At 40.3% G+C, this 22,865-nt stretch overlaps 1 protein-coding gene across 1 annotated transcript in view; it reads right to left on the reverse strand.

Annotated features, from left to right (window-relative positions):
* The window catches only part of LANCL3 (LanC like 3), a 147,075-nt gene extending 124,596 nt beyond the window's left edge, over positions 1-22,479 (reverse strand). Inside the window, exon 1 of the mRNA XM_023202663.2 lies at positions 21,612-22,479. Within this exon, the coding sequence (XP_023058431.1) occupies positions 21,612-22,184 (573 nt within the window). The 5' untranslated portion in view covers positions 22,185-22,479. The remainder of the gene's footprint in view (positions 1-21,611) is intronic.
* Between the last annotated feature and the right edge of the window lie 386 nt (positions 22,480-22,865).

Raw genomic sequence — 22,865 nt, forward strand, 5'->3', positions numbered from 1 at the left:
CTGCTTTCGATGGTACAAAGAAAGACACTTTGTGAAAAATCATGGAAATCAGTGACTGAGGAAGAAGTGATTCAGAACTGAAGAAGTCCAACTGTAGGAAAGTTTTATGAGTATCTTAATGAATTTATCTTGCTTATATTTTTCTGTTAGGTATACACATGAGTGATACATGATAAAAATCAATGTCTAAATAACTTTAAAAGATAAGTTATACTTGTCCTTCAATAAGTATAAAATCCTAAGTGATAAGACAGTATTGTGTCATTTTGATTGACAGTGATTTTTCTCTTTCTTACTGGTACATAAAAATGCATCTTACAAAAGACAGATTATTATAATTGACCAGATACTGCATATCCTTTATAAAACTTATTTGCCAATACATAGTTAGGCTCAAAGAAAGTAGGAGAAACCTCAAGGTCTCCTAACAAAGCAAAACAAAACAAAAAAACTTGAGCTAAAATATATGTGGTAAGCAAGGAAAGGCTGTCCTGATGGCAAATGTCGGTATCTCCTGCATTAAGCCAGGGAACCTAGAAGAAGGCTAGACTGGTCCCAGATTAGCAGTGTCTCTGGCTCCCGGAAGCAGCAAACACAAATCTCTGTGGGGAAACATCCTCAATTTAGGCAACACACATTTAAATCAATCAAATGTGTGTTGCCTAAATTGCATGGTGAAAGATGAAAGACCCAAGGAAGCAAGCCACCATGAGTGACAGTCTGCAGAAACAACAAACAAGAAAATTAGACCACTGAGGACTTCCAAGACTGAAATTACAAGATACAGAATAAAAAATCCATTTACTGCTTCAAAAACAGGTAAAAATCACAAAACTTGGCAAGCAATATAAAACCATGAAAAAGGATCACCTGGAACTTACAGAAAAGATAACTAAAACTGATAAATATAAAATTCAATGAATGTACTTGACAGCAGATGAAACACCACTGCTCAAGAGAGAACTGGTAAACTGAAAGATAAATCTAAAGAAGATATCTAGAATGCAACGCAGAGAAATAAAGTAAATGAAACATGTAAAAGAGAGGATAAGCAATATGAAGTGATATAAAGTTATAATGTATGTTCATTTGGAATCCCGGAGGAGTATAGAGCAGAGTGCTCTACCTTGGTTGCACATTGGAATTACTTGAATCTCCAGGACCTGCCCCAGGAGATTCAGATTTAATTTGTCTGGAGCACAGCCTGGACTTAGGAATTTTTTAAACTCCCCAGGTGATCCTAACGGGCAGCCAAGGTAGCAAAGCATTGATATAAACAATGGAGAAGATCATGAATTCAATTTAGACAAAGTCTTCTTAGATATGACACCAAAAAAATATGAGCAACCAAAGATAAAGTTGATAAACTGGGCTTTATAAAAATTAAGAACTCGTGCTTCAGAGGAAACCATCAACACAGTTAAAAGACAACCTACTTTTGTAGGTTGGCAGAAAATATTTGCAAATCATACTTCTGATAAGGAACTCATATCCAGAATATATAAAGAACTCTTACAACTAAATAAAAATAATAATAGCTCAATTAAAAATGAACAAAGGATCTGAGTAGACATTTCTCCAAAGATGTGCAAACGGCCAATAAGCACATGAAAAGATGCTCAATGTCATTCCTCATCGGGAAACTGCATATCAAAGTGATTATCAGATACCACTTCACACCCAATGAACATGACTATAGTTAAAATGTCTGAAAATAATAAGTGCTGTTGGCCAGGCTTGGCGGCTCACACCCAGTGCTTTGGAAGGCTGAGGCTGAAGGATGGCTTGAGCCCAGGAGTTCGAGACCAGCTTGGGCAATATAGTGAGAACCCTGTCTCTACAAAAAAAAAAAAAAAAAAAATGGTGGCATGTGCCTGTAGTTCCAGCTACTAGGGAGACTGAGGTGGAAGGGTCACTTGAGCCCAGGAGTTCAAACTGGCAGTGAGCTGTGATCACCCCACTGCACTCCAACCTTGGTGACAGAGACAGACCTTGTCTCTAAACAAATAATTAAGTGTTGGTGAGGGTATGGAGAAACTGAAACCCTTCATGCATTGCTGGTGGGGATGTAAAATGGTGCAACTGCTGTAGAAAACACTAACAGTTTTTGAAAATGTTAAATGTACAGTTTAACATTTAACATTATAATCCAGCAATTCCATTCCTAGTTATATACCCAACAGAAATAAAAACTTAAGTCCACATAAAAACCTGTACACAAATGATCAGGATTATTTCAAAATAGCATTATGGCAGCATTATTCATAATAGTCAATAACTGGAAATAACTCCAATGTTCATCAACTGACAAATGGGTAAAATGTGATGCATTCATACAATGGAATATTATTTGGCAATAAAAAGGAATGGAGTACTGATACATGCTACAACATGCATAGGCCTTAAAGACATTTTGCTTAGTGAAAGAAGCCAGTCACCAAAGACCATATATTATATTATTCCATTTATATTAAGTGCCTAGAATAGGCGAATCCATAGAGAAAAAAACTAGATTGGGGTACCTAGGTCAGCAGGAGTGTGGGATGGGGCTGAGAGGAATAGAGGAGTGACTGTTAATGGCTTCAAGGTTTCTTTTTGAGGTAAGGAAAATCTAAAATTGACTGTGGTAATGGTTGTACAGCCCCATGAACATATTAAAACCATTGAACTGTATACTTTAAATGGGTGAATTGTATGATATATAAGTTATATCTCAATATAGCTGTTAAATGGAGAAGAGGCAATATTTGAAGGGACAACAGTTGTGAATTTTCTAGAAGTGACTGAAGATGTGAATCCACAACTACAAGAAGCACAACATATAACAAGTAGGATATTTTATTTTATTTTATTTTTTATTTTTTTATTTTATTTTATTTTATTTTTTGAGACAGAGTCTCGCTCTGTCGCCCAGGCTGGAGTGCAGTGGCCGGATCTCAGCTCACTGCAAGCTCCACCGCCCAGGTTTACGCCATTCTCCTGCCTCAGCCTCCCGAGTAGCTGGGACTACAGGCACCCGCCACCTCGCCCGGCTAGTTTTTTGTATTTTTTTAGTAGAGACGGGGTTTCACCATGTTAGCCAGGATGGTCTCGATCTCCTGACCTCGTGATCCGCCCGTCTGGGCCTCCCAAAGTGCTGGGATTACAGGCTTGAGCCACCGCGCCCGGCCCAAGTCGGATATTTTAAATGAAATATACACAAGACACACCAAGTGAAACTTAAGAAAGCAAAAGATAAAGGGATTCCTGGCAATGAAAAATCAGAAGACACTGTGAACATACTGAAAGTACTACAGAATCATAACTGCCAGAGAACATAGCTTCGAATTCTGAGAAAGTAATACCTTTGGCCTGAAATCTCTTTTAAAAAACACTACACACTAACAGAAATCACAGTAAGATTGTTCTGCCTTTGATTCACATTTGGTTCATCAGGACAGGAACACAGCTTGCCTGATAAAAAACAAAATCTCTTAAGCTCAAAAGGAAAATGTTAAAAGCCATTTGACACAACAATTTTAGTAGAACCTCTCAGAAGTCACTTGCACCAAAGGGAAGAATTGGAGATTTTTCTGACTGCTGGAGATAGTGATAGGGAGTTACCTGTTGTTCAATTATCAACAGCACAACTCAGAAACAGTTGTTCCATACAGGGTGCCATCTTGCTAATTAAAAGCTCATGCTATCTAAGATGGAGAAATGTTATATTAAGTCACAGTATGCTTCAGAAAAATTCTGAGGACCCATTTTTTCCTTCCAACTTCTGATGTAATCATCTCTTCAGGTGTCTTTATTCAATAGGAGAAGGATATGATTAGATATTCGTTTCTTAGCTGTGGTAAAAGTAAACTTACTGGAAACAAGCTTTGACTTGTTTCCATACATATATAATTCATGAACATTGAATTTAACAGCTATTTGGGGAACAACATATTAATATAAAATTAAAGTGACAATTTTCTATATTAGTCTCCATTCTTCTTTACAGGAAAAGTGCAAGCCTTTCAAAAGAAACAGACAAAAAGAGAAATTCTAATAGCTGTAAAGTGCATAGCTAGCCAATGTTCAATTTATCAAGAGTGAATGCAAGCTTTAAACATAAGGAGATAAGGGTCCAGAAATATATATGAAATTTTATCACCTGCGTGAATATAAAAGTAATGAGGATTACTTTTAAAAAGCCAAACAGAAGCCTTTTTAGATGTCAGGTATTGTGCTAGGACAAAATTACAGTTTCCTAAAAGATATTTACAATCAGAGAGTTCTACTTGTCAGCACATAAATGCATAAGTGGATCATTTGGACCTGTCACAAGCTAGGCATACTTCCCATTTTATAATGTACAAGTGGTAGAATTTTACCATCTTTTGGCTGTTAAAAGGCAGATTGTGAGTGAAAATAGGAAAATATTAATGACCAACCAAGTATCTTGTCCATCAAATACTTAATCCTAAGTGGCTCTGCTGTCAGACCCATAAAAGTGAAAACACATTTAAGCAGCAGCATGTAAAGAGCTAGTTTTAAAATGTAGGTTGTCCTTTCTCGAGATATTTACACTTGAGCCTCAAAGGGCATTATTTGGTTTCATAAAATTAAAAACATGTCATCTGTATTCCTTCCCTCCTTCTGCAAATATGTATTGAGCATATTCTGTTTGCCAGGAAGGTGCCTGTCATTCTGCTCTGTAGTAGTAAAAAGGCACTGGCAATTAAGAGCTTGGAGTTGCCTCGGCTGAAGGCTCCCTAGGAAACATGTAAGATGAAAACAAGAGTGATACTGTACGTGCAGTGAGCAATACACACAAAAGGGAAGCCAGAAATGCCAGGGGAAAGGAAGCAAGAAAATTATAAAAACGGCTTGTGAGAAAAATAGCAGAAGAAACTCAGGGAACAAATTTGTTAGGAACTTTTTGCTTCGTGGTTTATTTCACAACTTGCCATCTAATTTCACTCCACATACTTAACCATCCATGCCTGTCTCCAGCATTGCACTATCAGTCCTTTTATTATGTTCTATTCAGTATTTCTAACCTATACTTGAATGCCCCCAAGACACCTTCCCTCTACAAGTTTTCAAGCTACTTTGGTGAGTCTAGGGTGACAGTAAGCAACTAATTCAGTCCTGAATCCCCAAGACTGGTTTAGAAGCTTTGCCCACTCCCATGAAAGTTCTCTCAACAAACAAACAAACAAAAATGCCATTCAGTCAACATTCATTGGTATAATTAGGTAATGGGGAATTTCGTTTAACACTAATGGTACTACCAGCCCAAGGCAGCAGAAAGTTCATAACTTTGGAGAAGAACTTGAGTTCTGGACGAGGCTCCATCTCTTATCAATTGGGGGCCATAAGTCCCATAGGTAAATCTTGGGTTGTGTCTGTTGTTAGACTCCCCACTGGCTGCTGCCTGTCAAAAGTATCCTGCTTGGGCAATAAATGTTATCATTATTCTACTTCTCAACCATATAACCTTTGGAAAGCTATTTAACCTCTCTGCAATGTTTTCTATTTTCTATTCTGAAAAAGAATGTGGTAATAATATCCAACTTGAGGAGATATCGCAAGAATTAAATAGGACAGCTTATGTAAAAAGCACTTAGCAACTTAATGTTCTATGTAATCATCAGTTTATCTTGGTTGCAATGACTTGAAAGCATTTTTAAAACTTGGAGCATCTTAGAGCCACTGCCACGAAAAACGTTATTCTTGCTCTGCTTTAGATAAAGTGGTTGAACTAGTTACTGTATTCTAATCATCTATCTTTTCACTTTCAATTATTTTAACTGGGCCCTAGCCCCATACCTTCTCGCTGGGTAGAAGCTTAATATAGGTCCAGTCCTCATTTTTAACTCAATACTTTACTAGGGAAGGCACAACTGTGTAAATAAAACCACATGAAGATTTGAATCAACACAGAGGTATTCAACTCTTTATTCTACTAATAAAACATCAGCATTAAATCTTAATCTAGTATGGCTTATAAGGATATAACGGATATATCAAGCCATATTTTTGATGGGGAAATGTTTGTTGACAAAATTTATCTATAAATGACCACATCATTTCTGTTATTAGATGGCATTCCATAAATGTTCTCCAACAACGCCGTTTAATCATTGAGCTGGAAGAGGGTAAATGTGAAGAACAAAACAGAGTGTGTATAAATAATGGCCCAAAAGCACAGGTAAAGTCAGTTAAGGAGCCCTCATCTATTTTCTTGCTGTTTATATTTCTCAAAGAAATACATGTGCATTGTTTTGTTTTAAAAGTCAAGAGTTCTTCAAAATAATAGCAGGCTCCTTCCCCCACCTATTCCCACCCATATATCAACTCCTTTGAGGCAAAAAATTAAAACACATTTATCTGTATATTTTTCTAGCAATTTATCTCCACATTTTTAAAATGACATCCTTATACAACTATTTCTTTATGTGTTCATTTAGGCATTATATATTAACCTGCTAACATGGAAAATGAAACTTTAGCTTTTTTATAATCTCTCCATACATACTTCTCCTTTCTTACCTACCCAAAATAATAGTATCACATTATTTGGCTAAATCAATATTCATTGAGCAATATCATGTCAGTTAGGACTACTTTTGTCTCCTTTTTCTTCCCTTGGTATTAATACCCAGCCGCGATCCTGGACTGTCCTTTTACTACTACCCTGGAAGTTCCCTGTGACCCCCTGGTATTGGGGCCTCAGGTTTTGTGATTCCATATTTTCCAATGTTTCGGTTCATTCCCTCTGTAGTTTTTGACAAACTACAAAAAGGGTATCTTTTTGGAGACCTTGCATAGCTAAAGATACGTTTTCTACTTCCATACTTGATTGATAATTTTGGCTGCTACAGAATTCTAGTTTAGAATTTTCTCTATGGGCCGGGCGCGGTGGCTCAAGCCTGTAATCCCGGCACTTTGGGAGGCCGAGACGGGTGGATCATGAGGTCAGGAGATCGAGACCATCCTGGCTAACATGGTGAAACCCCGTCTCTACTAGAAAAAAAATACAAAAACCTAGCCGGGCGAGGTGGCGGGCGCATGTAGTCCCAGCTACTCGGGAGGCTGAGGCAGGAGAATGGCGTAAACCTGGGAGGCGGAGCTTGCAGTGAGCTGAGATCCGGCCACTGCACTCCAGCCTGGGCGACAGAGCGAGACTCCATCTCAAAAAAAAAAGAAAAAGAAAAAAAAGAATTTTGTCTATGAATTTTGGAGGCCTTCATGGTTTTTTAAATTTCTAAGTTGCTATGACAGTTCCAATGCTAATCCTTGTTTGGAACCAAGTTTTCTCCTTTTTGGAAATTTTTAGAGTCTCTTCTTTATTGTTTTTCCATCCAATATGCTGGTGGGTCTCTTAAATCTGGCAACTCATGTATTTCACTTATAAAAATATTCTTGCTTTTCCTCATAATTTTCCTCTTTCACTTTGTTCTCTTTTAATTGAGACCAACTATTAGACAGAGGATGGACTTCTCTAATCTTTTTTCTTATTATCAATCTCATTGTCTTTTGGTTGAACTTTCAGGGACATTTATTCAACTTAATATTCTAATTTTTGCATTGAATTATTTTTATTTCTGCTATCTTTTTTTATTTCTAAGCATTCTTTTCTGTTCTCTCAATATTCCTTTCAATAATATCCTACTTTCATTTCAGTCGTGTTTACTTTCCTCTCTGACAATATTAATTATAGATTTGGGCAACTAGGAAATTTTTTTATGCAGTATCATCTGTTTCCTCCAAGATTGGCTTTCCTATTTGTATGTTTTCTTACCATCGCTGCCTTTTAAATCAGACACGTTCCTCAAATGTCTTTTGAATGACAGTTCCTATTTCACAGTTTCATCCTAAGAAGCTCACTGGCAACTCTGGGTAGGGGAAAGGGCTAGCCAGTTGGCTGGCTTTAGCATAGTGCGATGAGACAGTGTACCTGCATTTACACTGGGATGGAGTAATCCTCCAAATGTCTGTATCTGTGGTTCTTTCTTCGTGAACGTATCTGACAACCATATATCGTCCTTCAACCTACTGCTTGTTGGAGGCAGTGGCTGCCAATGTTCTGAATGTGGATTTGAGGAAGAGGTAAATTAAATGTGTGTGCGGGAGGGAGGTGCCCACAATTCAGCATGTAAACTTTCATGTCATTCTGCTTTCAGTGAAGTACCACACTGCCCTTGACTGTGCCTTGGGCCTCAAAGCTGAGTTTCTCTAATTCAATCTGTCAGAAAAGTGAATCTCAAGGCTTCTACTAAGGTGTGGAGGGCTCAGGTGGAGGAACTGCAGGTTTCCCTACCAAACCTTCTCAGATGCTTCTTTATCAGTTCTTTGAAGCCATCCCCCTATGTCCATATACTTTGCTTCTAACAACTCTCACCTGCAGGCTTCTTCAGAGCCCTACTTTTGGGCTACAAGGGCAACTTCAGCAGCATGCCAAGAGAGTCGGTAGTACCTGAAAATTTACATACCCCCCACCACCAGCTGGAGCCCATTACTGGTACAAGAGTGTACCTCTAGCCTGGAGTGTAACATACACTCCAGAGCTTCCCTACAAGATGAGACAGAGGCTGGAATTTAGCCTAAGATCACACTCTTGCTTCATTTCCTTCCATTCACTGCTTCCTGCTTTCCCCATTCTCATACTGCTTTCTCCTTGGAACACTTCCTTAATAAACAATTCCATATGAATCCACATCTCAGGGTCACCTTTGGGAAACCTGGCCTAAGACCATCATCTGGTTGCTCAGATTTGGGAAAGTATCTGGGAGTCTAACCACTGTTTATCAAACCTGCAACTAATTCTGTTTTCATACCTGACCCACACCCCCACTAACACCAGATATGCCTAGAACCTCTAATTCCTGAACCTTTCTAGTGTTGAGTTGAGTTCAGCCTATTCTTCCAAACATCTTGTGGTGCAAGCCCAAGATCCTCTTGGAAGTGTGTGCTTTAGTAGAAAAACATGCAGAGGGTTTACCTGACTTAAATCTATAGAAATTAAGAAGTTATATGGTCAGACAAACGTGGATTCTACTACTTTACTAGCTGTGTGATATTAGGCAAGTTACTAAACCTCTCTAAGTCACAATTTTCTCACCTGTAAAATGAAGAAAATATGCTTATCATAGTGCCTGTCACATAGTAAGTCTTATCCTTTGATTTATTTTCTGGTGGTGATAAGTTTATGGTACTGCTGCCATATGCCCTCACCTAGTTCCCACATTTCAGAGATGTTTGGCCAAGGTTAAGGGTGGTCGTAGGTGCCTATAATCCTAGCTACTCAGGAAATTTGTCCTCGAAATGTATTCCCCAGACCAGCAGCAGCTGCAGCAGTATCACTGGGAACTTGTTAAAAGTGAAAATTCTCAGGCCCATCTTCAGAAACTTAGGGAGTACAGCCCAGCAATGTGTGTTTTAACAAGCCCTCGAGGGATTCTAATGCATGTTCAAGTGTAAGAAACTCTTGTGTCAGAAAAAAAAAAAATAGACCCACATGGAGATTAAAGCCAAGACTTAGAACCCAGTTGGTGTGGTATTGAAGATCATAAGCAGAGCTAATCAATACACATGGCACCCCATCCCCGATTAGGGATAGGGAAAAGTCATAATTAGAGCTTTATTATTAGAGAAGTGTACTTGTTAATATCAAGAGCATTATGTGATAAATGAATATAAATAGGAGCTAGGAATGAAAGAGTGAAGTGCAGATTTAAGTTTGTAAAACTGACAGTGAGTCACATAGCTTTATATCACATAGCTTTCAAATACTAATAGAGAAGTCCATTAATGCAAGAAAAAAATACTTTCTGAGCCCAGAAGCTAAAGAAACACTCGAAAGAATCCTTGATTGTATTAACCCTTTTCTGAAACAAGCTAATAAATGTACACGACCTGGAACATTTGCTGAGGAAAACTCATTTGAAGTTGTCACTTTGACAGTGTCACTACTATTGAAATTCTTCTGAAATTTTGAATTAGTGCTATGGAAGCAAATTATCTCTAGAAACAAAGAAGAGAACTTAAGAGCAAAAAATAGCTCTTTGAATCCACCACTCAGAATGGGGGTTGGAGTGGGGAACAGAGAAAGAAGCAAATATTCCAACATCACCTGTATGGCAATTTACAGTATCTTTAAGCCAATCAGGTGATTTACTCCAAGAAGCACGTATCAGAGAAACAAGAAAGCCAATTCTTATAACACTGCAAAAGATCCTAGAGTTTTTAAAAGAGAAAAGAGACCTTTCCCTGGAGGAAGTGCAGAGTAATTCACACAAGTCCTTGTTTAGGGGTGATGCCCACCCACTCAATTTACTTTGATATATAATCTGCCTGAGCAGCTCAGCTTAATCTCCTGAATGGCAGAGCAGAGGGCTTCTCCCCAGCCCTTTATGACCTCTGTGTGAAAATCTCAAAGCTTTGCTGTTGCCATCCGGGACACAGCAGCTCTGAATGCCACCACAGGGAATATTAGAAAGACTGACTGAACATCCAAAAGAATACATATGCTATTTAATCAATGCAGAATGTTTTAGCACCCTATGATAAAGCCCAACAATACTCAGAATCAACATCCAGAACACTGGCAGCCACTGTCTCCACCAAGTAGTAGGTTGAAGGAAGGTTTATAGTTGTCAGATAGATTCAAGGAAAAAAAAGAAAAGAAAAAAGCCACACATAATGATATTTGGAGGAGTACTCCATCTCAGTGAAAATGCAGTTACACTGTCTCATCACCCTATGCTGAAGCCCACCAATACTCAAAATCATGGCTGACATAGGGAATTCTTAGTCTATGCCTGGGAGCATCCTCTGCCAAGCACATTACCACACATTCTCAGTGGCCCTTCATAGCACACCTATGAGGTAGGTGTTGCTTGAATTGCATTTTGTTGGTGAAGAAAGTAAGCCTCAGAGATGCTAAATAACTTGCTTAAAATCAATCAGATATTGCAATGGAATCTGACAATCCCAAGGCTACCTGAATCTGAAAAGAACTGTTCTTAACTATCATGCTTTAATGTCTTCATTGAGAGTCCAGCTTATTTCAACAATTGCAATTTGTAATACATGTGCAATTCTCTTTGCCTCACAAGAAAAAAAAAAACATTTTAAAAAGCAAGATTATGTTAATGATATATGCATGAGGACAATATGTCCTTTCTGGTTGGACATTGGATCTCTTTGGCCTTGGATAGCTGTAAAGTCTGTTAGAATGTGTCTCCTTTCCTAAAGTCGTTGCGCGAGTGGAGATTCAGCTGGTCCTGACAGTGCTTGCTTTGAGATTGGTGATGCTTTTGTTGCCATAGACACCAGATTTCAACACACCACTGAGCACAGGGAACCCATTCCACGCAAAGCAATGGGGCCAGCAGATGGGCACGGAAACAGCTAACAGCACATAATGCCATGACAAATATTTGTTTTGCCACCTCTCATTTAGATGTTTTTTACCAATGAAGTCTGTAAGACTTTGTCTCTCATCTGAAAAACAGCTTCTTTATGACCCAGATAGCCATACTCACACTTTAACAGGCCAAAGTCGTTCATTTCTCTGGTTCGTTGAATGGTTAAAGCTATTCAGAAAGGAAAATCTGATCTTACACAAAACACTCCTTTATTCAGCTTGCAAAAAGAAAGATCAAATACTTCTTGAAAATTCAGTTTGATCAAGTGGCTAGCACCCCAAGAATAATAGGCCTGTTGTCTTGGTAGGTTTCCCTAGTAAGTAAAACCATAAAGAAAATAATTAGGAAGCATTTAGTGATGTGTGCGTGTGTGTGTATCTTATATACACATGCATATATACATATATCTGTGTGCGTGTGTGTGTATAATAAGAACAACTTGTTTTTTTATGAGACAAACTAATCAAGACATGGTACTTGACTGGTGGTCAGAGATGAACTTGTAAAGTTGAATCATGAAGAGAAAGACTTGGACACATCATGAACTGTTGGACCAGTTTACCTAGAGACCATCACCATGTGGGGATACTACAGAACCGCCCTGTCACTTGGAGGAAATCAATTGTATATTGTGTTGCAGCCAATCACATGACAAACATCATTTACTAAATTAACCAGCAAAAGTGTAATTAGTGAAGAAGTTAGTAAGAAATTAATACAATCTATCATTTTCACAGTCAAAGGCAAATACATTTAATAAAATTCCATTAAAACAATATCCTTATAGAGCACTGTGAGTTTAGTTATTGGCAAAATAAATAAGTTCATTTAAAACAAGTTTTACTGTGTTTATTTTTCCATTTACTCTGTAACAAAAAATTATGAACTATGTTCTCTTTAAATAATTATAATACAAATAATAAGTTTGGGTTTTAGTGGAATGTATATTAACAGACGAAAAGATATAAATAAATTGTATCTAAAGCTTTCTACATTATTTTGAGTAGGTCTGTTAAATCATTGAGATTAGAAAATAAAAAGGAAGATGTCTGATCATTTTAAGTTTAAATTAATTTAGAGTTGGAAGAGAAGCACTACTTTACATCAAACAGGTAAAATCAATGGAATGACTCTAAAATAGGCTTGGTATCATGATTATCAGGCTCATGTTTTCTGTTTGGGAATGTCGTAATAAGGTGTCTCTTGAATTATCATGAAATAATTTAAAACTGCTGGGATATGGTTTGTTTGGGCCTTTAAAGGAATTCTAAAAACTTGCTGTATACAGCGAAAAATTACATCTATTAGGAAAAAGAAATCCTTGCATTTGCTCATTCATTCAATAGATGTCAACATATCCCTTAAACCTACAAGGAAATGCACCAGGAAGTGACTCTTCAGTATAACCCACAAATCAGAGAGCTGGTATTCTTGCACCTATGGAAGAAGGCATCCTCAGTACAAGAGAAAATGATGAAAATCATGAAGTTTGCAGGAGCAGTTACATTTGTTGACAGGCAACCCCATAAAATTGGGGGGAAAATGTAATTCAGAGTGTTGTGCTCAAGTTTGCTCCATAAACCAGCAGGAGCGGCATCACCTGAAGCTCAGTAGAGATGCAGAATCATGAGCCACACTCCAGACTCACTGAGCTAAAAGCTGATTTTTAACAAGATCCCTGGGGTCTGTATGCACATTAAAATATGAGGATCACCAATTGAAATCACAGATTTGGCAACCAGTCTGGGGAAGATGGAACCCCATCTCTGCCACTGACTAGCTGTGTGATCTGGAACAAGTTTCTCAACCTCTCTGTGCCTCAGTTTCCCTACTGGAGATGATGGAGATAATAATGGTGCCTATGTTATAAGGTTGTTGGTAGTATTAAGTGACATCTATGTAGAATCTCAAAAAGTCAAACTCATAGAAGGTGAGAGTAGAATGGTAATTGCCAGAAGCTGGAGGTGGGTAGGGGGAGATGGGGAGGGAAAGGGGAGAAGCTGGCAAAAGGGTACGAAGTTTTAATTACACAGGAGGAATAAGTTCCGATGATGTTCTGCTATAGTTAATAATAATGTATTCTATACTTCAAAGTTGCTAAAAGTGGATTTTAAATGTTCTCACCACAAAGAAATGATAATAAGTATGTCAGGTGATGGATGTGTTAATTAGCCTGATTTGCTCATTCCACAATGTACACATGTATCAAAACATCACATTGTACCCCATAAATATATACAATGATTGGGAATTTAAAATAAAAAAATTTTAACAAACAAAATTACACTTAGGTACATTTTGAAAAGTGACATAATACATGAAAAAAACTTACAACAGTGTGTGGAAATAAGTGATCAATCATCGTTAGTCCTGATTACATCACTACATTTTAGCATTCACTGGGTTCTGGGTCATGGACAACAACGGGTCTAAGCTGTAGCCCACAGAAGTGCCCACTTCCTGGTGGATCTGTAATCAGGCAATTAGGAATTGGACCCAGCCTACAAAAATCCAGCTTGCCCAACCCTGCCGTCATTTCAAGCCAAACTTCAGGGTTTACTTAGGCAGTATGCAACACACACCTGCCTAAAAATGGGAACCACTCAAATCCAAAGACTGAATGAAATTCCACACACGCATTTTGTTTGGTAAAAGTTGAAAGAAACAATAAGGGGACTCAGTTTCTACCCTGGAAATCTCCATCCTAATTTTCTACTTGTCAGTTTGGCATATACTAAAAATTCTGATGAAACCCAGTGAGAACACAGGTACTCCCAAATGCTGGTGGAGGGAATAGAAATTGGTAGAACATTTTTGGAGGGCAATTTGATAATCCTCTATCAAATAAAAAATATATGTCAACTTTGACCCAGCAATTGTGTTTTAAAACTTTACCCTACATAGATACTTGCAAAAGTTGGCAAAAATACATATATGAAAAGATACATATACACACACATATATTACATGTATACATTATATATGTATATATGCATTTTACAGCAATCCTCTTTTATCCAAGGTTTTGCTTTCTGTGGTTTCAGTTACCAGCAGACATCCGGGGTACAAAAATACTACGTGAAAAATTCCAGAAATAAACAGTTCATAAGTTTTAAATTTCATGCCATTCTGAGTAGTGTGATAAAATTTGGGGACATCCTGCTCCTTCCCACCTGGGACATGAATCATCCTTTTTTCCAGCATATCCACTCTGTAAACCACCTGCCCTTTGGTCACTTAGTAGGTGTCTCTAGGTGTCTTGGGTATCAGATCAGAAAAGCAGTATATGTAGCATTTGGTACTATCCATGGTTCCAGGCATCCACTGGCGGTCTTGGAACATATCCCTGGCAGATATGGTGGGACTACTGTATATGTATATGCATGTATATTATTTATGGCACTATTTGTGATAGCAAAAAAAGGAGAAAAAACTGGAATCAACCTAATGTCCATCAATAAGGGATAAATTATAGTATAACTATTAAACCAGTATAAAGAATGTTACATCTCTCTATACAATATGCAAAGATGTCCAATGTACATTAAGCAAGAAAGCAAGCTGCATAATATAAGTATAATATGATAATTTGTGTAAGTGGATAAAATACAGGTATTTTATGGAATAGACTTCTACAAAATTTTTTTTAATATTAACTTTTAAAACAAATTTTTTTTTTTTTTTTTTGGAGATGGAGTCTCACTCTGTCACCCAGGCTGAAGTATAGTGGTGCAATCTTGGCTCACTGCAACCTCCGCCTCCCAGGTTCAAGCAATTCTCCTGCCTCAGTCTCCTGAGTAGCTAGGATTACAGGCACCTACCACATGCCCAGCTAATTTTTGTATTTTTAGTAGAGACAGGGTTTCACTATGTTGTCCAGGCTGGTCTCGAACTCCTGACCTCACGTGATCTGCCCACCTCGGCCTCCCAAAGTGCTGGGATTAGAGGCATGAGCCACCGTGCCAGGCCTAAAACAAATTTTAAATAAACAATTTAAAGACTCATTTTGTTTTATATCTTTGATGAGAGAAATACTTTTTAAGAAAAGGTAGGAAAAATGCAGTTGCTGCCATAAAATATATTCCCCAAACTTTACTAGTTTAAATCTTGATTAACAGTTAATATCTTAGCTTTTATTTAATTGGCAGCTAGCTGACAGCAAAAACAAGATACCTTACAGGTGTCATGACACATGGAGATGACGTGGAAAAGGCAAGAGAAACACCAAAGGGAGGAAAAGCGAATGGATAAAGGAGGTCACAAGACAGACCTTGCCAAGGGATGCCAAAGGGCAGATGCTTTGGTAACCAACAAACAACCATTTCCTTCTCCCTTTTTTCCTGTCGGTACCTGTCAATGATCGAGGTTAAAAATAAAAACACTGTCCTTCCCAGCCTCCCTGAAACTAGAACTGGCTAATGACCAAGTGCTGCGCAATGAGTCAGAAGGGAAATTCTTCTAGGATAGAATGTTCTACATGACTTTAGAAAAAGATGCAGGGGAAAAAAAGCCTCAGACCTTTCCTCACTACTTCAGTTAGGGGAACACAATGTTTGCAATGACAGCAGCCATCTTACAACATTGAAAGGTGAAACAGCTCAAACACTGAGAACAGCAGAGAAAACAGCTGGAAAGAGCTTGGATTTGGATAACTCTCCTGAGTTGCTGAAACAATCCTGGAGTGGCCTAGTTTTCCACTCCTTGCTAAGTGAGGTAATAAATGTTCTCATTATTTAGATGACTTTTTATTGGACATTTTGTTATTTACAGCTAAAAGCACTGCCCCTTATACAGCTGCCAACCACCTGCCTTAGAAATGAGCCAAAGACCCAATTAACAACTTTGCAGTAATTTGCTGTTGTTGTTGTTTTCAAATCACAGCAGGAAGATAGGTACATCATATTGAGTATCATTTTCTATCTGATATTCAGAATTACCTTAGGTTTTCTGTTAGTAGTAGCGAAAAAGGCTACCATTGATTCCATTTAGCAGCTACTATGTGCCAAGCACTGTGCTAGGTACACTTTATCTAGGTACTTTATCTAGGACTGGTCATCACAGCAACTTCCAAACCAGTCTCCTTTGGCTGGGGAAATAAAATCACATCTACATGTTTCCCGCCTTACTTAAACAACTTAGCATTTCATTACAAATGTAAACCACAAACCACTAGTTGTACTTGTGACTTTGTCACCTATAGAAATCACAGATATATGCATGCCACGCTGCAGCTGTGGAAGGTATCTCAAAATATCATTGACTCTCATCACTGTTTCAAAAGTATCATCACCATTAGACCTGCCGTAAAATCTTATTTAACATGTTAATAAAGGAGCACATACGCTACTGCTCACATATTTTAAAAATGTTTTGGTAACGGGGCTGCAATATACTTGACTTCCTTTGTAATTCTGTGCTTTTTATTTTATGCATTTAAAAATATTATTCTAAGAAGAGGTCCTATAGGTTTCACCAGACTTACAAGGAGTCCTTGGCATAAAACGGGTTTAGACCCCCATAACCAGTCCCCCTTGTTATCATTCTTAATATTGTCAATCCACTCTTAATACAGAAAACCGGGGTCATCCTTCTAAAAGGTAAGTTAGATCAAGATATTTCCTCCTTTAAACACGAAACAAATGCAGACTCCTAACTTTGACTAACTTGAGCCTCCAGGATCTGATTTTACCCTGCTCATGTCTCCTTCCATGGTTTCAAACTCCTCTATGCCCTGCTCTCTCTCTGCTCCAGCCATGCTAGCCTCCCTCTGTTTCTTTGAAATGTCCAAGTCATTTCCTACCTTAGGGCCTCTTGCCCTCTGCCTGGAATGCCTGTTCTTAGCGCAGCCACTTGGTTCCCATGCTCTAGTGATAAGCCAGGACGTTGCCTCCACAGAGAAGCTTTCCTACCAAACAGCAGCCCTCCCCTTTCCCACCTGTCCTCAATTAGTTCCTGATTACATCCTTAAGAGCACTTAACTAAAAGGACTGATGTTGTTTTTTTCTTCACCAACAGACTTGTATTTTTTGTTCACTACTGAACCCAAGCATCTAGTAAGTTGCCTCACAACATGTAGAAACTTGACATTCACTGAATGAATGAATGAAAACTGGAACGAGTCAATGAAGAAGCTCTTATTAATCAATTTACAGGTGAGGAAATTAAGGCTCAACGATGTTAAAATATTTTTCCAAGATCACTCAGTGGCAGAGTTATTCTTTTAACTGAGATCCTAGGTCTCCCCATAATCCCTCTGCCATTGTCCGCTCCATTTCCACCAATCAGTGGAAAGTTGAATGGACCCAACATAAGTTTTTCTGGCATGATTTCTTGAGACTTCAATGCCCCGTTGCTCAAGGGTATCTGCCTAAGAAATCCTTGGAGCTATTCCAGGAAGGCCAAGTTAAGTGAAAATACACATACATGTGTATGTATCTTGCCACATACACATACATCTTTTTCTTATATCTGAACCTTGTAAACATAAATACAAACAACAAAATCAAAGCAAAAGAAAAGAACCTAGAAAAGGGTAAACTAAGGAAGAAACAAATTAGATAAACCCAGGAGAAACATCTACACATAAATACAGATCTACTAAGGTACTGCTAGCTTATAGGGACCACAATTCTAGCCATACACTCCCTAGTAGCCAACACAAAGTGAGAAACAGAATCAGTTACATGACGTATTTTGAAGATTTTTACAATTCAATCAATTGCCAGGAATCACACAACTATTACTGTCTCTACAATCTGAGAGCAATTACTCTTGAGGGTCTTTAGAGTGAAAGGTAGGATATAGTAATCAGCATTCTAAACTACAGACCTTTTAAATAAACCTATCAAGCTTCATAGAATGGTGTCTTACAGTATGCCTTAATAGAGGTGGCAGTTATAATGCAAAAATCTATGCAGCATAGTATTGCTCGCTATTCAAAGCATGCTCTACGGACCCGCAATATCAGCATCACCCAGGAACTTGCAGCTCTGTAAGATCTGTAGGTGATTCCTAAGCACATTAAAGTTTAATAAGCACTGCTTTATTGGTTGAGCTTAAGCCAAGAAAAATAATTGGAAGAAACTATAACTCATTCATTCATTCATTTAACAAATATTTACTGAAACTTTGGCAGTGGGAAAAGATTTCTTGAAACATGACACCAAAACTACCATCATAAAGGAAAATATTGATAAACGGGACACCACTAAAACTGAGTGATATTTGCAAACACACACAAAGCTGGGTATCTAAAAATGTGCCAGGCAGTCTTGGCAATGAACATCAATGAAACCAAAAATGTCTACCCTTATGGAGCTTACATTCTAATTGGCGAAGACATAAATAAACAATTTAAGTAAAATGAATCATGAAAGGGGGATAAGTTGAGGGTGGGGTTGCAATTTTAAATAGGGTAGTCAGGAAAGGCCTCAGTGAGCAAAGACCTATACAAGGCCAGGCACAGTGGCTCATGACTGTCATCCCAGCACTTTAGGAGAATGAGGCGGGCAGATCACTTGAGCCCAGGAGTTCCAGAACAACCTAGGCAACATGGTGAAACTCTGTCTCTACAAAAAACAAAAACAAAAAATTAGCCGGGTGTGGTGGTGCATGCCTGTGGTGTCACCTACTTGGGAGGCTGAGGTAGGAGGATCACCTGAGCCCAGGAGGTCGAGGCTACAGTGAGCCATGGTTGCACCACTGCACTCCAGCCTGGGTGACAGACTGAGACCCTGTCTCAAAAAAAAAAAAAATTTATATGTGTGTGTGTATATATATACACACACACACCTATACAAGGTCAGAGATCTAGCTGTAAATACTTACAGGGAGTGTTCCAAGTAGAAAGAACCGTAAGAACAAACAGCCTGAGACAGGAAAGTAACTAAAACAGTAAGACGGCCAGTGTGGTTGAAGAAGAATGAGCAAGGAGTAGAGTAGGTGTGTAGGAGGCTAGATCATGTGGGGCCTTCTCAGCTATTTTTAAGAATCATAACTTTAACTGTGAGATGAGAAGCCACTGGAGAAAAAGTAATAGGGAGCCACTGCAGTATGCTGAGCAGGGAAATAATATGATGAAAAGTGTCTTTTGAAATATATGTTTCTTAGGGGTAGATGGAACGGCTTGAGTGGGAGATTCCAGCTCAAAGTATGTTGCACCAATCCCAATATATGGTGATTCATTCATTCAACTCTTTATTAGGTGGCAAAGATGTGCCAAGTAATGTGGGGAGGATCTAAATTAGAGTGATAACTGAGGGAACTGCCAGAGGAATGTGAATATAAATGACATCGGAGGGGAAGAAACCCAGGACATACTGACAGATTATTTATAGAGAAATGACACAAATTCGCAGTTCAATTTAATCAAGGTTTATGGATCACCTACTGAGGGCAAAGTCCTGTGCTGGCTAGGACTTGCGGGGTGGGGATGGTGTGTAACACTTGTACTTTCCCCTCAAAGGGCTTCCAGTCTGGCGTGCTTAGCCCCTGCCCTACACCTTTCAAGCCAGAAAGTCTTGAATTGCCACAGCTGCAGCTGGCACTGGAACTAACTGGTTTGCTCAGGTTAAGAACTGGGCTTTTTTTTTTTTTTTTCTTATCCTTGAAGCTTGTTCCATCTCCTGGGAGCAGGGTCCAAAGCACCTTAACTCGATTAGCACAAAAGAAGATCTGGTTTGGCAGGAGGGCAGAAGAGAGGTCTTAATAAAAGTCTTTGTGGCTCAGTGTTGCAGAATGGCCCAAACCACCAGTTTTTGGGCAGAGTCCTTCTGGTCTGCTTCCACCTGTGTGACCTGGTGGTTACACACTCTTCCCACTCCATTCTGGAGAAAAGGCCTCAAGGCATGGAAAGGGGAAGAGGCAAGATTAAGGAAAACAATTGGAAAAAAAATTTTGAAAATCGCCTGCTGCCAGACTACAAGGTGAGGGGAGCAGATGCAAATGTATGCAAATGATATGTAAATATATCTGGCCTTTTGAAAGGTTTTCTACAACTGGAAGGGCATTTGAATAACTGCTGGCAGTAACAGTGACTCAGAAGCAGAGTAAACTATTTCAAGACAACTTTGTGACATAGACCTTTACTGCCCAGCTAACACAGTGCACTTTCTTTAGTCATCTTTTTTCTCACTTGAATCAACCTCACCTGCTATTAAAAAAAAAACCTGTCCACCTCTGTAGAGGTGATCTAAGTTAATTACTCTTTTAAAACACTCTATATACCTTTAATTTTTCTTCAAACGCCTTTCTCACCTAAATAAAGCCAAGTTAAATGTGTCACTTCCTCCCTAGAACAATACTTGGCTCCAGTGGATTATGAATGAAAGTGCCTCTCTCTCAGTTCTAGTCACTATGATCCTTCAGAGTTTCGTTCTTTTTCCTACTCCACAGGAACTGGCATATTCTCTTCTAATAACCACATGCTGATTTCAAAGTGAGTCCAGGAAAAAATATGTATGTGAAAACCAATTCACTTTTAGGAGCCACTGTACAGTTATTCATCAAGAAAAGCTGCCTGTCAAGAAAGCTGTGGTCTTGCCCATCCTAAGCAAATATGTTTAAGTGAAATAATGCACATGCAACCACAATGGGGTACATTTCCGGGTACATTTCCGTCTACCTTTATGTATTTTTAAAGGGGACACTCCTATCAGATATGCATTTAATAAGAGCCATGGGTTGAGATGAATAGTAAGCAAGACAGTAAATACATCAGACCCACAGCTGAGCAGTTATTCTTGGTTACAGACCCAGGGCTCCAGAAGCAACTTACCTCCACATCGGCCCCGAAAAGTTCCATTACTTTCTAGCACTCTAACATTCGAGGATGCCTCAGCTTTTGACAGCAGAGTCAAAGGAAAGGAAATCCCTTCCATTTCTGAGGTTTTCATCTTACTTGAAAGGGCCACACTGTCATCCCCCAGAAAGCTAACAGGCATCTGGAGTGATGCCACGTTCAGTGTAAAAACACAGACAAAGCGCAGAGACGCCGAATCTCAACAAATGAGAGACTGAAAAAGACAGGAAAGAAGACGGACAAAAGCAGGAGACAGACCTCAAGAGACTGACGAAATGCTAGCACCACACGAAGAGTAACAAAGAGATAGAGAGCAACCCGGGGCAGTGCTGCCCGAGCCAAGGAGTCCGGGGAAGGGAGGCCGGGCAAGCGGCGAGCGCCCTCCCGCGGCCGGGGCTACTTCTTACCTCCTGGGAGAGTTTCTGCTTGAGCACCAGCGCGGCACACAGGTAGCCTGCGCGGCCCACGAACAGCTCGTCGGAGCCGCATTCCAGGAAGGAGACCGGCGCGCAGACGGCACACAGAGCCCGGAACTTGCCCAGCGGCTGCACGTAGTCGGACCGGCCCAGGGCGTGGTACACGAGCGTGGCCACGGCGTACACGCCCGCGCCCCCGAGCAGGAAGGCAGCGCGGGTGTCGGCGTCCGGCTCGCCCCACTCCTCAGCGCGGGCGCACGCGTCGATGAGGCGCTTAGCCGAGCGCAGATAGCGTTCCCGGGCCGTGGAGAAGAGCGGGCTCTGCGAGACGTGGTAGAGCATGTAGGCCACTCCGGCCACGCCGCCATAAAGCCCCCCTTGGCAGCCGCTAGCCCCGGCCGTCGCCCCTCGGGCCTCCGCGTCGCCCCCGAGTGGGGGAAGCTCCTGGAGGATGCGCTCGATGGTGGCAGTGACCAAGGGCGCCACCGCCTCCTCACACTGGCCCGCCAGCAGGCTGCCCTGGTAGTCATCGAAGCGATTGGCGAAGCAGCGCTTGGTGTCCATGCTGTTACCCGTGCCCCCTGGTGCGGAGCTGAGGACCGCTTGAAGTCGTGCCCTGCAGCTCCGCACACCACCTCCGGCTCTCTGAGGCACTCGGATGGCGGTGTATGCGGCGGGGAAGGAGCGAGAAGGATGAGACGGGAGGTGACAAGAGGAGGCGGGCAAGGAGCGGATGGCCAAGTGGGGCGCCGGGCTGCCGCGAGGCTCCCGAGTGGCCCGGGCGATCGCCGGGATGCGTATCGTGCGCTCCCCTCTCAGAGGCCGCGCCCTCGCCGAACCCGCCCCCTCCTGCGCCGCCGCAGCTCGGCTGCCTCTCCAAGGGGCCGAGGTGATCTCTGGCAGGACCCACGCGGGGCCCGCGCCACTCCTCCTGCTCCGCCCCCGGCTCCTCCCCTCCTGGCGGAAGGCAGAGGACGTGCGGGACGCTGATCTGGGACTCTGGGACTCAGCATAGACTCACCTGGCGGTAGAGGTGACAGTCTCCAGTCCTTTGTATACTCAAAGTGTGGTCCTTGGGTTAGAAGCATCAACAGCACCCAGGAGCATGTTAAAAACGCAGCATCTCAGGCTTCGCTCCAGACCTATTGAATCTAAATCTGAATATTCAGCAAGATCCCCAGGTGATTCGCGTGCACATTAAAGTTTGAGGAGCCACTGAATTAGGCTAGAGTACCAAGACAAAAG

Source organism: Piliocolobus tephrosceles, chromosome 12 (assembly GCF_002776525.5).
Source record: "Piliocolobus tephrosceles isolate RC106 chromosome 12, ASM277652v3, whole genome shotgun sequence".
Taxonomy (NCBI): Eukaryota; Metazoa; Chordata; class Mammalia; order Primates; family Cercopithecidae; genus Piliocolobus; species Piliocolobus tephrosceles.